The following is a 15,951-nucleotide window of genomic DNA, read 5'->3' on the forward strand; positions in this document are numbered from 1 at the left end:
GTTCAAATGCTATACTGAGCAGGTTCTTAATATACAAAGAACAATTCGTACTAAAATCTCACAATTAATTCACAGCAAGTCATCCTTCCTGCACTGAACAAGACCCTTGAAGTGAAGATCTTTAGGTTGAGGTTCTTAATATATTGAACAGGTTCTTAATATACAAAGAACAATTCATACTAAAATCTCACAATTAATTCACAGCAAGTCATCCTTCCTACACTGAACAAGATCCCTAAAGCGAAAATCACAAACCCCGTGGATTTGGGTTGTGGGTTTTCTTCAATTTTTCTTAGAGATCTTTCTGGTGGAGATCTTGTTGAATAATTTGCCCACTGAAGATATTTGCCCACTATTAATCCATTTAGATCTACTTTAGATCCTTTTTTTTTTCAAGACATTTTGGATTACAGATGAAGACTATATGATGAAGAAGAAGAGATAGGAAATCTGACGAAGAAAAAGAACAGAAGGTGCGACGTGTGATGGAGAAAAAGAGAGGGTAGGTCCATCATAAATGTTGTCTGAGGGAATAAGTTGAGGGTTTTGTCCAAAACCTCCCAATTTGCTCGGGAATGGGATAACTCCGATTTTTTAAAAATGATTCCAAAATTTGTATTCCAATAGACTTAATCCAAACATCAAATAAGGGATTCATTCTTTTCTGTGATTCCCAAACCCTTTAACCAAGCAGCCCCTTATTAATAGAATAGCAGAACAATGCAAAACTCATATGTGATAAATGTCTTTTGGAGAAGAGATCTTCCAAATTTTATTGTGCCATTTCTAATGTCGGATTTGTTGGGAAGTTAAAGAAATTTTGATGTTTTTATTAAAAAAAAAATTGGAAACTCTATATTATATCTTATCTTCTTGTGTGTCTTCTTACTCTTATTATAACATTAACTTGTGCACTTAATAAAAAAAAAAGAATATGAGATATAAATAAATTTTTAAACTTTACAGATTTTTTTTTTTTTTCGGCTAACCCCATAAGTGGGGATGGGCGCCACATTCAAAAGATCAATAAAGTACACCAAGACCGCTGGCAGTCTGCCAGCTAGGCTAAGACACACGGACATAGGGCATCTGTATCCTATCCAGGCGGGCTAGACCCCGTATATGGGCAGGCAAAGGGGAGGGGGGAAAGGACTGACAAACATGCGTGGTGCTTGCCAGACGCGCCAGGGCATCGGCTACCGCATTTGCCTCTCTGTAAACATGGGTGAAGGTGATTTGACGACCGAGCACTAAAGACTTGATACTAAGCCATAATTTCCAAGGAACTCCACCATCACCGTTCACCATATTCAGCAATACCTGAGAGTCCATTTCAACGTTTAAAGAAAGAAAGTTTTCGGAGAGCAACAAACCCTCCAGTAATGCCATGGCCTCCGCTTCCATGTTTGTCCGGGATCCCAAAAACAACGAGAAACCACAAAGGATGTTACCACTTGAATCACGAAAAACCCTTCCCGCTCCAGAGTGTCCTGGGTTCTCCAGAGAAGAGCCATCAATATTTAACTTGACATACCCGGCAGATGGCCTCGACCATGCAACCCAGCGTGGCAGCACGGACTTCGTCCGTTCCATGCAAAGTATTAAGCCCGAGTGGGCCAGTTCCCAGTCATCCCGTGTCACCTGGACGAAAGGCCGAACCTGAGACATGCTAAGCAACAGGTCTTGAACATCCCTGCAAACCTGTGCCGGTGACACTGTTATCTCCTCGTACATAGCCATGTTACGAGCCTTCCACAGCCCCCAACATATAAGCGATGGCAACACCCTACATACCATCCCCCGGGCAGAGCCTGGAGATTGATACAGCCACCATTGCTGCAAGCGACTAACGATAAAATTTATTGTGATGTGAAATTTATGAGATAAAATGTATTAAAGTACATATTATCGAATAATTTAAAAAAAATCATGAGGTTTTACAATATCCCCTTCCATAACACAGCATCTCAAAAGTCATACTGGATTAATTAAAGTTGCTTATATTTGTTAAAAATCCAAAAGTTGTACATTTTTAGTACCCAATACTTGAACGCTTAGGAGGTTTTTTTTGGGTAATGCCCCTTTGAAATAGTAGAAGAAGTATGCGCTTTAAACATTTTATTCCGTAATTTTCATTGTTCTATTTGAAATTCTCAGAAAAAAAATTACTTCTTAAGTATTTAATTTTTACAAACATGAAAATTCTTTTTTCCTTACTCTGGAAGACTAATTCTCAAGATAGAATATATTTATGTTCACCAAAGCATTACTGCATTCTAGTTGTCCTTCCACTATTTAACTACTTAAGAGAATGTTAAGTTGCAAATATTATGGCAGCTATTGTCTACAGGTCCAGATTCTTGCAGTTTTTTTTTATTATAATATGCAAGACTGTGAGTCAAATCACCTTAACTAGAGAATGCTGTGAAACATATAGTAATTGGCATAATTTTTTGATGCTAGGGAGTCCTAAATGCTTAAACAATTGGAGGATGATGAAGCTTAGTTCTTCATACTACTTGAAAAGTTAGGCCTTGTTTGGATTGTGATTTTTCGCAAAAAAAAAATGTTTTCTGTGAACACATTTTCTAGTTATCTTTTTATCTCACATACACCAAGTTGTTATAATATATTTTTCTACAAAAAATTCCTAAAAATGATAGCATATACCGGCATTAGATTACATAAACTTGAGGAGTTGAAAGGGAATTTGGATCAAGTTGTCAAAACAATTCTTTTCCTAAACAGTATGATATGATAGGATTTGCAAAATCTCAAATAACAGTGGTTGGAATTATGCGTTTTTCTCTGCTCCAAATGTTGCAAAATATCTTACAAGATTCAAGATTCATGACTTAATGGGAATTCTATATTAATTTATATTATTTTAGGGTTCTTGAAGACTTTATTAGTTTATTATTTTAGCTGATACAGATATAGACTTCTCATTTGCTTTTGGAAGTATTTTATGCAACTGGTAATTGAGCTGAGAAATTATAAATCTTCAACTTGGAGTTTTCTTCTACAGTTCCTGTAATCTTTTTTGTTTGTCACTTTTTGAAGAACAGGTTTGTACTTTACAAAAATGAACAAAAAATAGCATGCAGAAACTGAAACCAAAAGACAAAGCACATGTATGTTGATTTGGATAGCAGTGCCATAATTCTTATTCTATTCTCTTTTTTTCTTTAACTAATAGCCTTTCTTTTTTTCTTATGGAGTAAATTCAATACAAAAATTGAAAGATGAGCAATCTCTATAATTGTAGGTGTAACTATAGACTGCAAGTTTGCATGCAATTCATGGTTTGATTTCTATATCTTTTGAACTTAACGTTTGTGATTAAGTTTTTTACCCCAAGAAGCCAAATGGAGTTGACCCTCAACTTTGAAAAAATTTCTTTTTAAGCTTGGAAATTTTGACAATTTTTTAAGTTGTTCCTTATTTGCACCACCTCAAAATTTTGAAATTCTCTTTCTTATCTAAATTGCCCCCAATATTTTTTATGTTCTTTTTCTTATCTACATTTCCCTTCTCAAATTTTTTAAAGTCTCTTTTTTTTTTAATCTACATTCATCCCCTACACAAAATTTCTTAATTCTTATGCTTCAGAAGAGTGTTGGATCTAATTAAGGTTAGTTATAAACACTTGTGACATTTTCTAAACAACTGCTACATTATGCCACAATTTTAATTACAAACTATAATTGACTTGAGAGGAAAACTTAACATAGGCATCTTTCGATTGTAAATTTACTATTATTACATTTCATATAATGTAGAAAATTGAATCTCCTAACCTTAGGATTCTAGTTCCCCCACTATACACAATTCTTAAAAACATACAAAAAAAAAACAATATATAGAGATTTGGTGCTATCATATATATTTCACTTTATAATTTTGAGTGACAATTGTGTAGAGTCCTTTTATATATTGAATTTCAGAATACAATTTCAAATTCCTCCCAATCTCTGTAATTTTTCCTGAAGTTATCTATAGGTCCAAGAGTAACCTTTAACAAGGAGTGGAGTTAAATTAATTTAGAAAAACAAAATACTCAAAAGACCAAATCAAATCACCAATGTACCCAAGATTTTCTATAAAAACTTATGTAACTGCTATAGAAGATGGAAGATTACTGCAAAATACAAGATCTGATCTAGTCGCGACTAATTGAGGTAGAGGGTGGTTTAAGGGGCGGGATGGGGAATGGAAGGGGTGGCAGGGGAGGGAAGGGGAGGAGAAATGAAGAAAAAGAAAGAGGAAGAAAGAGAAGGAGAGGGAGGAAGGAGAGAGGAGGAGAAGCAGAGAGAAGAAAAAGGGAGGGTGGTGCCGATGGTGAAGGAGGGAGGGTGGTGATAGTGGCATTACGCCCCCTAATATTTATATTTATAAAAACTTTTAGTGTGTATTATGAATTTTTAAATGAAAAGTTGCTTCAATTAAATACTTGTCCCCAAAATTTGAGAAATAGTATACAATACATATCATTGTAATACACTCTAAATTTTATTTTGGATAGATTTCAAAAATCTTATTTACAAATATAAATATTTAACTCAAAAAAATTACTTTTATATTAAGTCTTTGCCCTCCAAACTTAAGATAATGATTTGCTAAAGACATTATTGTCATACATTTCATGTTTGGCCTCTCCCAACTTGGAAATTCTGACTTTATTATTGAATGTAGAATAAATATTTCCTAAAAACGTGTAGTTCATATTGATTAATAGAAGAAACAAAACAAAAAAAAAGGCAAAATAGAGAATATTGATAAATGTGGGGCATCTATATCAGTAGATTAGATGTTATATTTTCAAGTAACAACTTTTCTTAATCCACATTGTAATTTTGTTAGTATTAGACTTAGCCAGAAAAGAAAAGCCACAAAGATTCCAAAAATTTTATTCACAAATATATCCTTTTACTCAAAAACTTACTTATATATTAAGTCTTTGCCCTCAAAACTTCAAGAATATGATTTGCTAAAGGTATTAGACACCCTCATTAATAGAATTAGATATAAAGGATTTTTTTAAATCCACATTCATAATTTTATTTTATTAGTTTTTGCAAAAAAAAAAAAATTAAAACTGCCCTACCCACTATGTTTTAGAATAAATATTTTCTTTTTCTTTTTGTAAATTAAAGTTTAGAATGAAAAAAAAAATTTTCCCCATTACAAGGTCAACGCGGGCAACAAGGTCAGGAGTCCTGAACAGGTTCACAGTCCAGTTCAGTGAAAACTAGGCTCTTTGATGTTGGACCTTTGCAGAATAATTGTTGTTATTGGGCCTTTTTGCCCGAACCAGTATTTATAGTAATCGGTTCTTGAGCCTGAATTAAACATTGGCAAGGAATATTAATGGGCCTGGCTAATTGGAGCTCATATTTTGTCCTTAGGAACAAATACTAACAATCAATGAAAAGATTTTACCCCCAAAAAAAAAAAATCAAATAGTCCTTCCTGAGCATACCCTTTTTTCCCCCTTTTAGGCTAGAAAACCAAAATTTGATGGAGTATACAAATATTTTATATACTGTAGAAGTTCCTTCAGTTTAAGGACTTGATTAAAGATATCATAACTTCTAAAACTATTAATTTTGGAGAAATAGGTTAGAGTGGAAGATTTTGCCATTATATTTATTCCAATTCCATGCAAATGTTCTTGTGGATGTACTTTATTTTTTTGAGATACTCAGCATGAGAACTAAATTATGATGAAATGTTATTGGATTAATCTTTTATACACTGACAGTGTATACACTATCACCATTAAATGCATGACAACTAATCTAAATTTCAATTTCAATTTCAAATTTTGCTCATGTGTCATATATCTAATCTTGATAGTGTATACACTATTAATGTATATAAGATTTACTCAATGTTATTGTGCTAAACTAATTTCATATCCTTATACTGAATAAGGAGGGCCTTGAATCAAACTTTTCCCTTGAATTTCTATGCTAGTTTTGGGGTTAACGTACAAGTAGTAGAAGCAGGCATTTTGAGTGTAGTTACTCTTTTGGCGTTAAAATCTTGAGACATTGAATATCTTTATAATAATAAAGGCTGTGTAGATAGTTAATTTTTTTTTTTTAATAGTGTAGGTAGTTAACTTAATTTTACGTGTTTTCATATTTATCTTTATCTCTATTATCCATTAACCTTATCTCTGTTATAAATTGACACACAAATCCTACTCAACAAAATCCATCTCCCTTTAATTCTAACGTTCTCCTTAATTAATGCTTTTTCACTTTCCTAACCATCTTCTAAAAGTCTCTATTCTTCTCCGGTCAATCAACATTTTCTCTCAAATTTTAATACCGTTTCATATAGTACATTGTAAATATTTCTGTATAATGCACTTTGATAACATATTACGTAAAATAGTTATATTCACTTGCATTATTTATGTGATTTTTTTAATTAAAAATATTTTTTTAACAAGTTATGAGTATGCCTCGATGACTTGTTAGTTTAATACGTGTGTTTCCTTCAAAACGACTGTTGGAATTTCTGTTAATTCGGTTATTCAAATGATGCAAACTGATTATCACATGATTGCTGAGCAGAGGTTACCGCGGTTACTTCCGTATTGCTGAAAAGCCAACCGTTTCTACCGTTACTTCCATGTCTTAGAAAACTGGAAAGCCGTCACTTCTCTCCCATTTTTGTCGGTGTTCCGCTTCGTACATATACGTCCACCGGTCCACCCCTTGTTGCTGTTGCTGCCTTTGTTTTCAACTTTCACTTTCTCTCTCTTTTTTTTTTTTTTTTTAACTTGGTTTTTTAATTCATAAACTTATCTTGCTTTTATTTTATGGATGCAAATTTTCATTCTCATTAATCTCATGTTTTTCTCGCTTGCGGTAATTGTGAAATTTGTACTCTTTTACTCGACATTGTTTGTCAAGCTAAAAGTTCCCTTTTGATGAAGATTCAGTTGGGTTATGTCTTCAAGGCCGTTCATGAAACAAAAACAAACCTCCAGGTAGGTGCAAGTGCAACCCAATCCTCCCTCTGAAATAAATCATTCACCTACCTTTTTTTTTTTTCTTCTGTTCTTACTATTTTCCTAGCTAAAATTGCTGTTTTATTGTCCATGTAAGTTTGACAACTAATTAAAACTTTCAGTCCTTTGTTGATTGCAGCTACGTTTAATTTATCATTGTGGGTTGTTACCAATATTTGGATTTTGGGTTTTAAAATTGAAGACTTTTTGGTAAATCTAATGCCAAAAAGAGTAACATGTTTTGGGGCAGCTTTTTTATTTCAGAGAGTAGTGGTAAAGCCAGTGTAGCCACAGTAATTTTTTTAAATATATATGTCAAATCGTTACAGTAATTTTTTTGAAACTCGTAGCAGAGTTTGATTCTTACTCGAGAGTGAAGGTCTGATCAGAACTTTTTCAGAAGCCGAACTTGCTATCTCCCGTTGGAATTAACAACCACTTATTAACTGCTCCAATTTTATAGCCGAACTTGCGATCTCCCATTGGAATTAACAACCGCTTATTAACTGCTCCAATTTTATGGGTTATCGATTGACCTTTTTGACTAAGCAGTAATTTACTAATTTCCACTTTTTGTTATGTCCACTCAACTTTTATTTTTTCATACAATTACCCTATAAACGCTAATTAACAAGCTTTCACTTAACATCCATTTAACATACTCTTTATGAATCAAGGATGGGAATTCTACTTCAATAATTACATTAATTACCAGATATCTCTATAACCAAAAGGTATTAATGGCCTCTCGTATCGTTTATAGCTCCTTTGCTTCGGACTCCACTTTCAAGTTCTTTTCTTTTTTTTTGTCTTGATGTCCCAATTTGAAATTTCTACTACATTTCCATCTTCAAATCCAAATTCCGATGTGAATCTACCAAACAAATAGAAAAATAAAAAAGAAAAAAAAGAAAGCCACACTTTCAATTTTTTAGAAAAAAAAACCTGCATTAAATAAAACAAATTAAGAATACACAAGCACAAAATTTACAAAATATCCATTGAAACCCTCCATAAAAACTTTTCCATCATGCATGCATATACGACACCTTGTCTATATACACATGAAATTCCAACTTTCTATTAACAAATTCCAACTCAAGAAATTCGAGGACACTATTTTCCCATTTTACCCCTTAAAACCCACCATGACTACTACTACTTACCACTACAGCTACTAGACTATTTTTTTTTTCATTAATTAATTTTCTAGTCCTCTACTTCTCCAGTTCTCCCTAAGGACCCTACCCTATGCAAAGCTCTCACGTGCACACTCACAGACCTAGGTCTCATGTTACACGTGCGAGCGCTCATGAATTTCAATTTTCATGTTTTCCACTGTAATAAACATGGACTTCCGATTTTTCCCTTTTCTTTTTCCCCCCCGTCCTTAAGTTAATACGGCTTCTGCAGGTACATGAACATATCCTGGAGCGGCGACATCTGATAAGTCCCCTGGAAGTGAGGAGGAGGAGGAGGAGGATTCATCAATGCATTTCCGGTGCTGTCCATGGCAGGGGCATCCACGTAATTAAAGGGAAAATCGAGGGCGGCTTTCTCCCAGTCGCTCAGCTTGCGCTCGCTCTGGACTTCGCACGTGTTGTGCGAGGAGAATTCAGGGGAGACCACTTGCTCCGAACAGCTGGAGTCGGTGTGCAGCTTGGGGACGGAATCCGCTGGGTCGAGGTACATGAAATCGCTGTACACCACCGGTGATGTCTCGGCCAATGACGTCATTATCACCGGCTTTTTGTCCTCTTCTGTCTCCTCCACTTGCCTGCTGTTGCTCATCATCATCATTTTCCGGCTGATGCTGCTCACTTGTTGCTTATCGATTGAGCCCTTTTTGTTGTATATCCGGCACAGCACCCAATCATCCAACTGCAAAATCCAGAACCGTTCGATCAGAATCACATTAAATCAAGACCGTCCAAACACTTCATTTTATTAATTTTCATTTATTTAAACCCCCATTAATTAAAAAAAATCAATATAATTCTCAAAATTAATGAGCGAGGCCCTTTCTTTGTCTTTTTTTTTTTTAAATAATTATTAGTCCACTCGTTGAAAAATCTAGTCTTATCCCGAGGAAAAAACCAATCCTCTCCCTAATCTAAATCTCAGATGGGGGAGACGACAGCTTTAATATTTAAGGCAGAATCGTCATTTCGCATTTAACCACCCACCCTCAAGTTGTTGTTGTTCTTTTTCCGAGCAGAACGATCGACGTCGGCGAGCCGGTACTCATGCATAATCCAGTTAGTCTTCTCGCCCTTGGGAGCTTTTCCGGCGTAAAAAACCAGCGCCTTTTTTATTCCAACCGGCTTCGGGTTTCCAATCGGCTTATCCGCGCCGGTTGCCTTCCAGTACCCGCTCCCCGCAGCCCTATTCGGCCTCGACCCGTTCGGATACTTCCTGTCCCTCGGCGAGAAGAAGTACCATTCTTTCTCCCCGTACAAAGCCAAACCTGCATACAAAAATAAAAAATTAGACCAAAAACAAAAAAAGAAATTGTACAGATTTGAGGCCTTTCTAGTCTAATTTCTTTCAAACATTGAACAAGAATAATAGCAAAAAAAATATATATATACCAGGTAAATCCCATGGGTCATATTTGTAGAGGTCAATTTCTGCGATAATAGGAACAGCAATCACTTGAGAAGCACATTTTCTACACAGATAATGCATCACAAGTTCTTCATCGGTCGGATGGAATCTGAAACCAGGCGGCAATTGCAAATCGGAACCCATTTTTGTCCTCCCTTTTTTGCCCTTTGCTAAATTTCTAATTTCTTTTTTTTTTTGAATTTTCTTCTCTGCTAGACTAGCCTAGTACTGGTACTAAGGATGGTAGGAGGAGGCGGAGGAGGAGGAGGAAGAGAGGAGCTGAAGGCTGAAGGTTGAAACTTCGGACAGAAGGGAAAGAGGGGAATATATAGGCGAAGAAGGGGGACACGTGGCGGGGAAAGGCTGCAGGTTTCTAGAAGACACGTGGGCGATAAAAGGATGGCGAGGGGCAAAAAGGGTAGGATGAGGATAAAAGGGACACGTGTCGAGGAGAGAAGTGGGGTTCGTGCGTGCCGATAGCCCACATGGAGGGGAGTGCTTCTGTCACTGCTTACGTACACAAATTTGGAGGGATGTACTACGTGTGATGAGGATGCGACTCAGCATAACGGTTTCCTCGAACTTGCTATTCAATTCTTGGGGATTTCTGAGTCAGCTAAATTGGAGGGGGGGATGAAGGGGGTGGATCGGACGGTGGAGGAAGGGGACACGTAAGCCGGAGTAATGAGTACGTGATTGAAGGGGTGTGATTTGTCTTGTAATGATAAAGCCGGGAGTGGGGAGATGATTCAATGTGTCAAAAGTTTGTCAAAGAGCACCGATCAGCTTGACACATTGGCAAGGGGGCGATGTAGCTTTCAATTTAATGCTATGTTTTCTTTTAGCACTTTTTCTTTTTAAATTAATAATATAACTTGGTTGTAAAATTTATTATTATGAGCTGTACAAGATACAAACTTAAAAGTACACCTATTCACTATTTTTAAAAATTCTATTTGGATTTTCATGTTTTTGTAAGAATTTTTTTTTTTAAAAAAATGGGATTGAAGATTATTTGATGCAAATTTATTTTAATAGACTTAACAGATTTTGTTATGTGATATGTGTGAGATAATAAAAAATATAGGTGAAAAGAGGTAAAGAAAAAATAGTGTAAAAATTTTACAAATTGCTGCAGCACTTTTTGAATCGAAGTTTGTGCAAGAAGAAAATGTGAGTGGGAAATGAAATGTTCTTGAGATTATCAAAAAAATTGTGAACGTAGGTTAAGGATTTATTTGCATGAGAATGAATATGAAAATGGTTTAAAAGGGGTGTATCTGAGTTCACTGACTTATTTTGTTAAAAGTGCTTTTTTGTTTAAAGAAATCGTACGAGAATATATATAAGTTTGAGGTGGCAACAAAATGAAATGTTGATGTAATATATGTAAGATAAAAATTAAATTAGAAACTTGAAACATTGACTAGAAAAATATGTTAAGGAAATAGTATGAAAACACTTTTCCCAACGAAACGTGATTTCCAAATAGAGCCATTGACTTTCTACCCAAAAAATTCCTCTAGAGATGATCAAAGATGCTTATTTGTTTTTCTTTTGGTATCGAGTCAGAGCATTATCACTGACGTGATATGATTTTGGGGTTGTTGGCCTACGCTGGTCCATTGGGGGATTATGGTGGTTGGAGGATTTACAGAAAAATAAATAATTTTTTTTGGAAAGAAAAGAAAAAGGTAATGTAGCAAGTTTAAAAAAAAAATAATTTTATCACATTGCAAGTTTAATTTTCTTCCATTCTCATCTCAATAAGTTTATACCTTAAGAGGAATTAGGTTAGGCTGGGGAGAGAATTAGTGGAAAATGGAAGGACTAGAGAATGTATAATATTTTCCCCCTTTCTTTAGAGCTGATGATTTATTTTTCTTTTAAAAGTAACAAAAAGTACCTATAAATGTTGATTTTCTTTTTCTTTTAATATAAGTCACAGGGTTTAAATTCGGAAATTTCACTTATACTCTCTTCCTCGAATCCATCCCCCCTCCCACCCACCTGTAAAGGGCGTTGTACATTATACCATCCAATTTACACTTTTTCTAAGACTTCAAAAAATTGTGGTAACAAATACAGCAAAGGGAATGGATCCCCTTTCAAGTTGAAAATTAAACAAAAATAAAATTCTTCAAATTATCTTTATATCCCAACATGCATTCAATAACCAGATCAGAATTGAAACTACTCCAAGTATGATAAAAGGAATTTAGATTGACGTTCAAGTACAACAAAGGTACAAAGAAAAACTCTTAATAGGAAATTCTAGGCGAGTAGAGACTTGTGTAAAAAAGAAATAAACCCGTAGGAAAACCTTGAAAGTGAAAGTGAGGAGGTGTTGGTGGCTAGGCTTAGAAAAGGGTTAATACTTAAACAAGAAATAAATTCGTAGGAAAATCTTGAAACTGAAAGTAAGGAGATGTTGGTTGCCAGGTTTAGAAAAGAACTAAAAGGAGAAGGAGAAGAAGAAAAAGAACGGCGAAATATAATTTTCTTAGTTCCAATCTCATCCGAAAAAAAAAAAGATAAGATAAGAAGTCTATAAACTTTTTTCATTATCTTATATCATGTCAAGACGAGTGTTGAACGGACGCGGATTTGTGCAGTGGTATTATCCGCAAGTATAGTCCAACAAGAAAACAAAAAAGTCCTAACAAAGAAAGGGCATAATGATGGAATTCTTAAATAAACATCATTGTCAAATGTCAATAAACTCTCATTAAACTGCGCATGCAAAGGAATCTGAGATATGATTGGCTATTACGCAATCAATCGAGTCATCATCAACGTTTCTCTTTCTCTCTTTAAATATTAGGTAAACCATAGATAGAAAATTGTGGGCTTTAGAGGTTTGTAAAAAATGTTTATATGTTAACGTTAGTTGAAATGGGTAAAATTTATGTTAAAAGGTTTGAAATGTTTGTAGTTAACACTTTCATTATCCACGTTAATGTCTTTGCCAACTTGAGTAAAGTCTCTGTGCTTAAAGGTTAATAATAGATAAGTGGCTAATGAAGCCATTATTTCAAGTCAATCATAATAATAATACTATGTTTTGGAAAATCAAAGGATGGACAAAACTTCAATATGCCTTTACCCATAACCCATAGTCTTATCCTTTTTTGGGATAGTAAATGAGCACACTTTGTATATTATTCAAGAAGTATTTGATCCTTTTTTTGTTGGCACATGACTATCCAAAGATTCTCAAGGAAAATACTTTTACTACTTTTTGGGATTACTATTACTTCATCTTTAATACTCCCTCCGTCCCATTTTAATAGTCCTGATTTCTTTTTCACACGGATTAAGAAAAAGTAGTTAACTTTGTTGAAACAATCAATTTATGTAGCTATTTTCCTAAAATACCCTCGCATTAATTAGAGTACAACTTTATAGGAACTTGAATTGATGGTAAAAAAAGAATCAACTCTCATTAAATGGAGTAGGTTTATAATAACAACAACTTATATTGAATAAAGGTATTTTAGAAAAATTAAAATACAATTATATTCTTCAATTGGAAAGTGGACTACAATTTGGGACAGACGAAAAAGGAAAACAGGACTATCAAAGTGGGACAGAGGGAGTATGTTTTTAGAGTTATCTTAAGTAATTAAACAATGTAATTAAAAGACAATGCATTTTAAGAAAATGTTTTGTACTTTGGTTAAGAGTGATGAGACTTTTCAGCACAATAGTAATTGACTAGATAATGAAAAAAAAAATTTGCAACATGCTAGATTCTTTCAAATTCCCATTCCCTCTTCTTGCATCTTATGTAAATTCCATCTCTCCTGTGTTAGGGAGAAAAATTACTAAAAAAATGTGATTTATATATCGTTTGGAGAGCTTGGCTAATTAAACCAACAAGTTTGAATGAGCATATTCAGGCCAAACTCGAGGGAAAGTACTTGGCTTTAGTTATTTACTTCTTTGATTATTGATCTAAGTTTGTACAGGATTTGGTGTAAATCTTGTCCAAGTTTATCTCATTTACAGTCCATCCTGATTTATGTTGTGAAACAAAAAAACCACTGAGCATTTTTACTCATTTTAACATGGAAGATAATTAATTGGTAAGGATCAAACAATACGAAGCTTGTTCTTGCTAGTTAGTAACTTAGTGTAACAAGGGACCTAAGAGTTTTGACTCTCTGAGTATCTTGATTTCGATGTTTTAAGTATCATTCCGACCTACAATTTAATTGTTCTTGAAAGACTTCACTAGCTATGGTCAATTCTGCATTTTGTTAATTATTCCTAAATTTGATGATGGAACAAATAAGCCAATAAAAATACAATTATTAGTTAGCGTATTTTATTTAAATTTGATTAAATTTATAAATGCTTAAACTTAAATTTATTGCCATGAACACTTCCTTAATTAATTTTACATTTTCAAAAATATTAATATTCGGATCCTTTTAACACGTGCCCCAATAGGCCTCTCATGTATAAACCCTTTAAAAAATGCTTATTAAATAAATTAACAAGTATTTTAATCAGTACATTAGCACGTTTTCTTTTTTATATTAGTATTAGTTGTGAATTTATGGAAGCATGAATAATTTATAAAAATAAAACAACATTCTTATTTATTCACGAACATTTAAGTGGTCAGATACCATATTAATTTTTGGTTCAATTATTAAATACCACAGATGCAAAGACATATTTTCTCCGTGAATGAATATTAAATGTTTAGAAACTTTAATGAAGTAAATAAAACCAAATAATCTTAATACACATGGATATAAAAACTAATTGAATTTATGGATAAAAATAAGTTTATCGAAAGAGAGAGGAAAATCAAAATAAAAAATTTAAATTTATTAAAGGGGATTAAATTGTTAAAAGAGAAAGAAACTACAAAAAAGAATTAATTAGAGAAAAAAATTCAAATTTATTAAAAAAGATTAATTCTGCCATGGCCTCGAACAGTCTTGGGTTGGGTCAAGCATTTTAACTTTGCATAGGTCATTCCAGGTCCTGCGTTTCTGAGTCTGCGTGTCACAATATCATTGGGTGATTCTGGTCACAATCATGATGATGTGGTCGTAGGGATTTATCTGGACTTTTACCAAATCCAAGTCAAAACTTTTGACTGTATACTTACCTGACGGCTGACCTTATCTTAAAATACGGAGGAATTTTGGCGAGGAATATGCCCATCAAAGGAATCAAATTCCCAGACCGGTAAATGTTGCTTCAGAGAAAAGAATTAGAGATGTGGAATTGACACTCTACAGTTTCGTAAGTGATGAGTTGGATGGTTCGGAGAAAGGAGTGTAAGTAAAAAATTTTAAATTTAAATTCTCTCACTTATATTAAAAAAAATGTTGAATTGATATAGTACAGTTTTCCGTAAGTTATAGATTTTACATTCGAATCCTCTCACTTATAAAAAGAGAAAGAAAAGGATGTTGAATTGACACCCCACAGTTTCCTATTTTGGATGCTCAATTTTTTGAAATAATTATTAACACTTTTCGTGAGGTGATATATGTAAGATAAAACGGTGGCTAGAAAGATAAAAATGTGTATTGAAAATTGTGTTTGTGATCCAAATAAATAATTTTTGTGCAAATAATACCTATACAAACAATTTGTTCGTATCATAAATATATTTTTAATCACTTTTTTTGTATTCTCAATGATAATATTTTTTAATTTCATGTGTATTATATTACATCACAAAGAGTGATATCGTCGTGTTATTCCAAATAATTTCCAATCCATACACACACAATTTTTTCCTCAGATTGATGTGACTTTGCAAACCCTAAGCCGTCGTGAATTTGTAGTATTAGTTTGGCTGGAGAAACATTCTTCTATTCTGAATTCATACATTGTATTCAGTCTTAATGGAACAAGTCATGGTCATTAAAAGTGTGGATTTAAAATGAAAGAATATGAATTCAGTCATTCCTTTCACATATAACCAATGAATGAGATTATACAGATTGAAATGGACCAAATGGCTAGGATATGACTTGTGAAGGCACGCCTTGGTGCACTGGAATAATTTGAAATGAAAAACCGTTTCTGCTTTAAGTAGTTTTCAATTCTTTTAAACAGTTCTCAATCTCGTGTAATTTCTTTTCAATGAAAGTTAACCTTTATCTTCAAATCTGGATTGAAAAACCGATTACCTCTGATGAAGAACATTGCACATTTGTCTGACCGTGGATCGAAAACAAAAGAATTGATATCTTGAGCGCAATATTAACCCTTAAATAGATTAAACCAAAAAAAAAAAAGAAAAATCCTCATCTAATTTTTTTTTTTGGTTTCCTGTGCATAGC

The 15,951-nt window shown here is 33.8% G+C and overlaps 2 protein-coding genes across 2 annotated transcripts; both read right to left on the bottom strand.

Moving 5' to 3' along the window:
* Nucleotides 1-1,065: 1,065 nt before the first annotated feature.
* LOC113750754 lies at nucleotides 1,066-1,797 on the bottom strand. The gene has a single exon (XM_027294694.1). It carries the CDS (start codon nucleotides 1,795-1,797, stop codon nucleotides 1,066-1,068), a length of 732 nt encoding a protein of 243 aa, XP_027150495.1.
* A 6,201-nt stretch (nucleotides 1,798-7,998) lies between these two features.
* LOC113748945 (NAC domain-containing protein 2-like) lies at nucleotides 7,999-9,912 on the bottom strand. Its single transcript, XM_027292551.1, has 3 exons — nucleotides 9,619-9,912; nucleotides 9,214-9,494; nucleotides 7,999-8,908 (listed from the first exon to the last, which is right to left on the bottom strand). The coding sequence occupies exons 1-3, from the start codon at nucleotides 9,776-9,778 to the stop codon at nucleotides 8,423-8,425; spliced, it is 927 nt and encodes a 308-aa protein (XP_027148352.1). The 5' UTR covers nucleotides 9,779-9,912; the 3' UTR covers nucleotides 7,999-8,422.
* Nucleotides 9,913-15,951: the final 6,039 nt, after the last annotated feature.

This window comes from Coffea eugenioides, chromosome 10 (genome assembly GCF_003713205.1).
Source record: "Coffea eugenioides isolate CCC68of chromosome 10, Ceug_1.0, whole genome shotgun sequence".
NCBI lineage: Eukaryota > Viridiplantae > Streptophyta > Magnoliopsida > Gentianales > Rubiaceae > Coffea > Coffea eugenioides.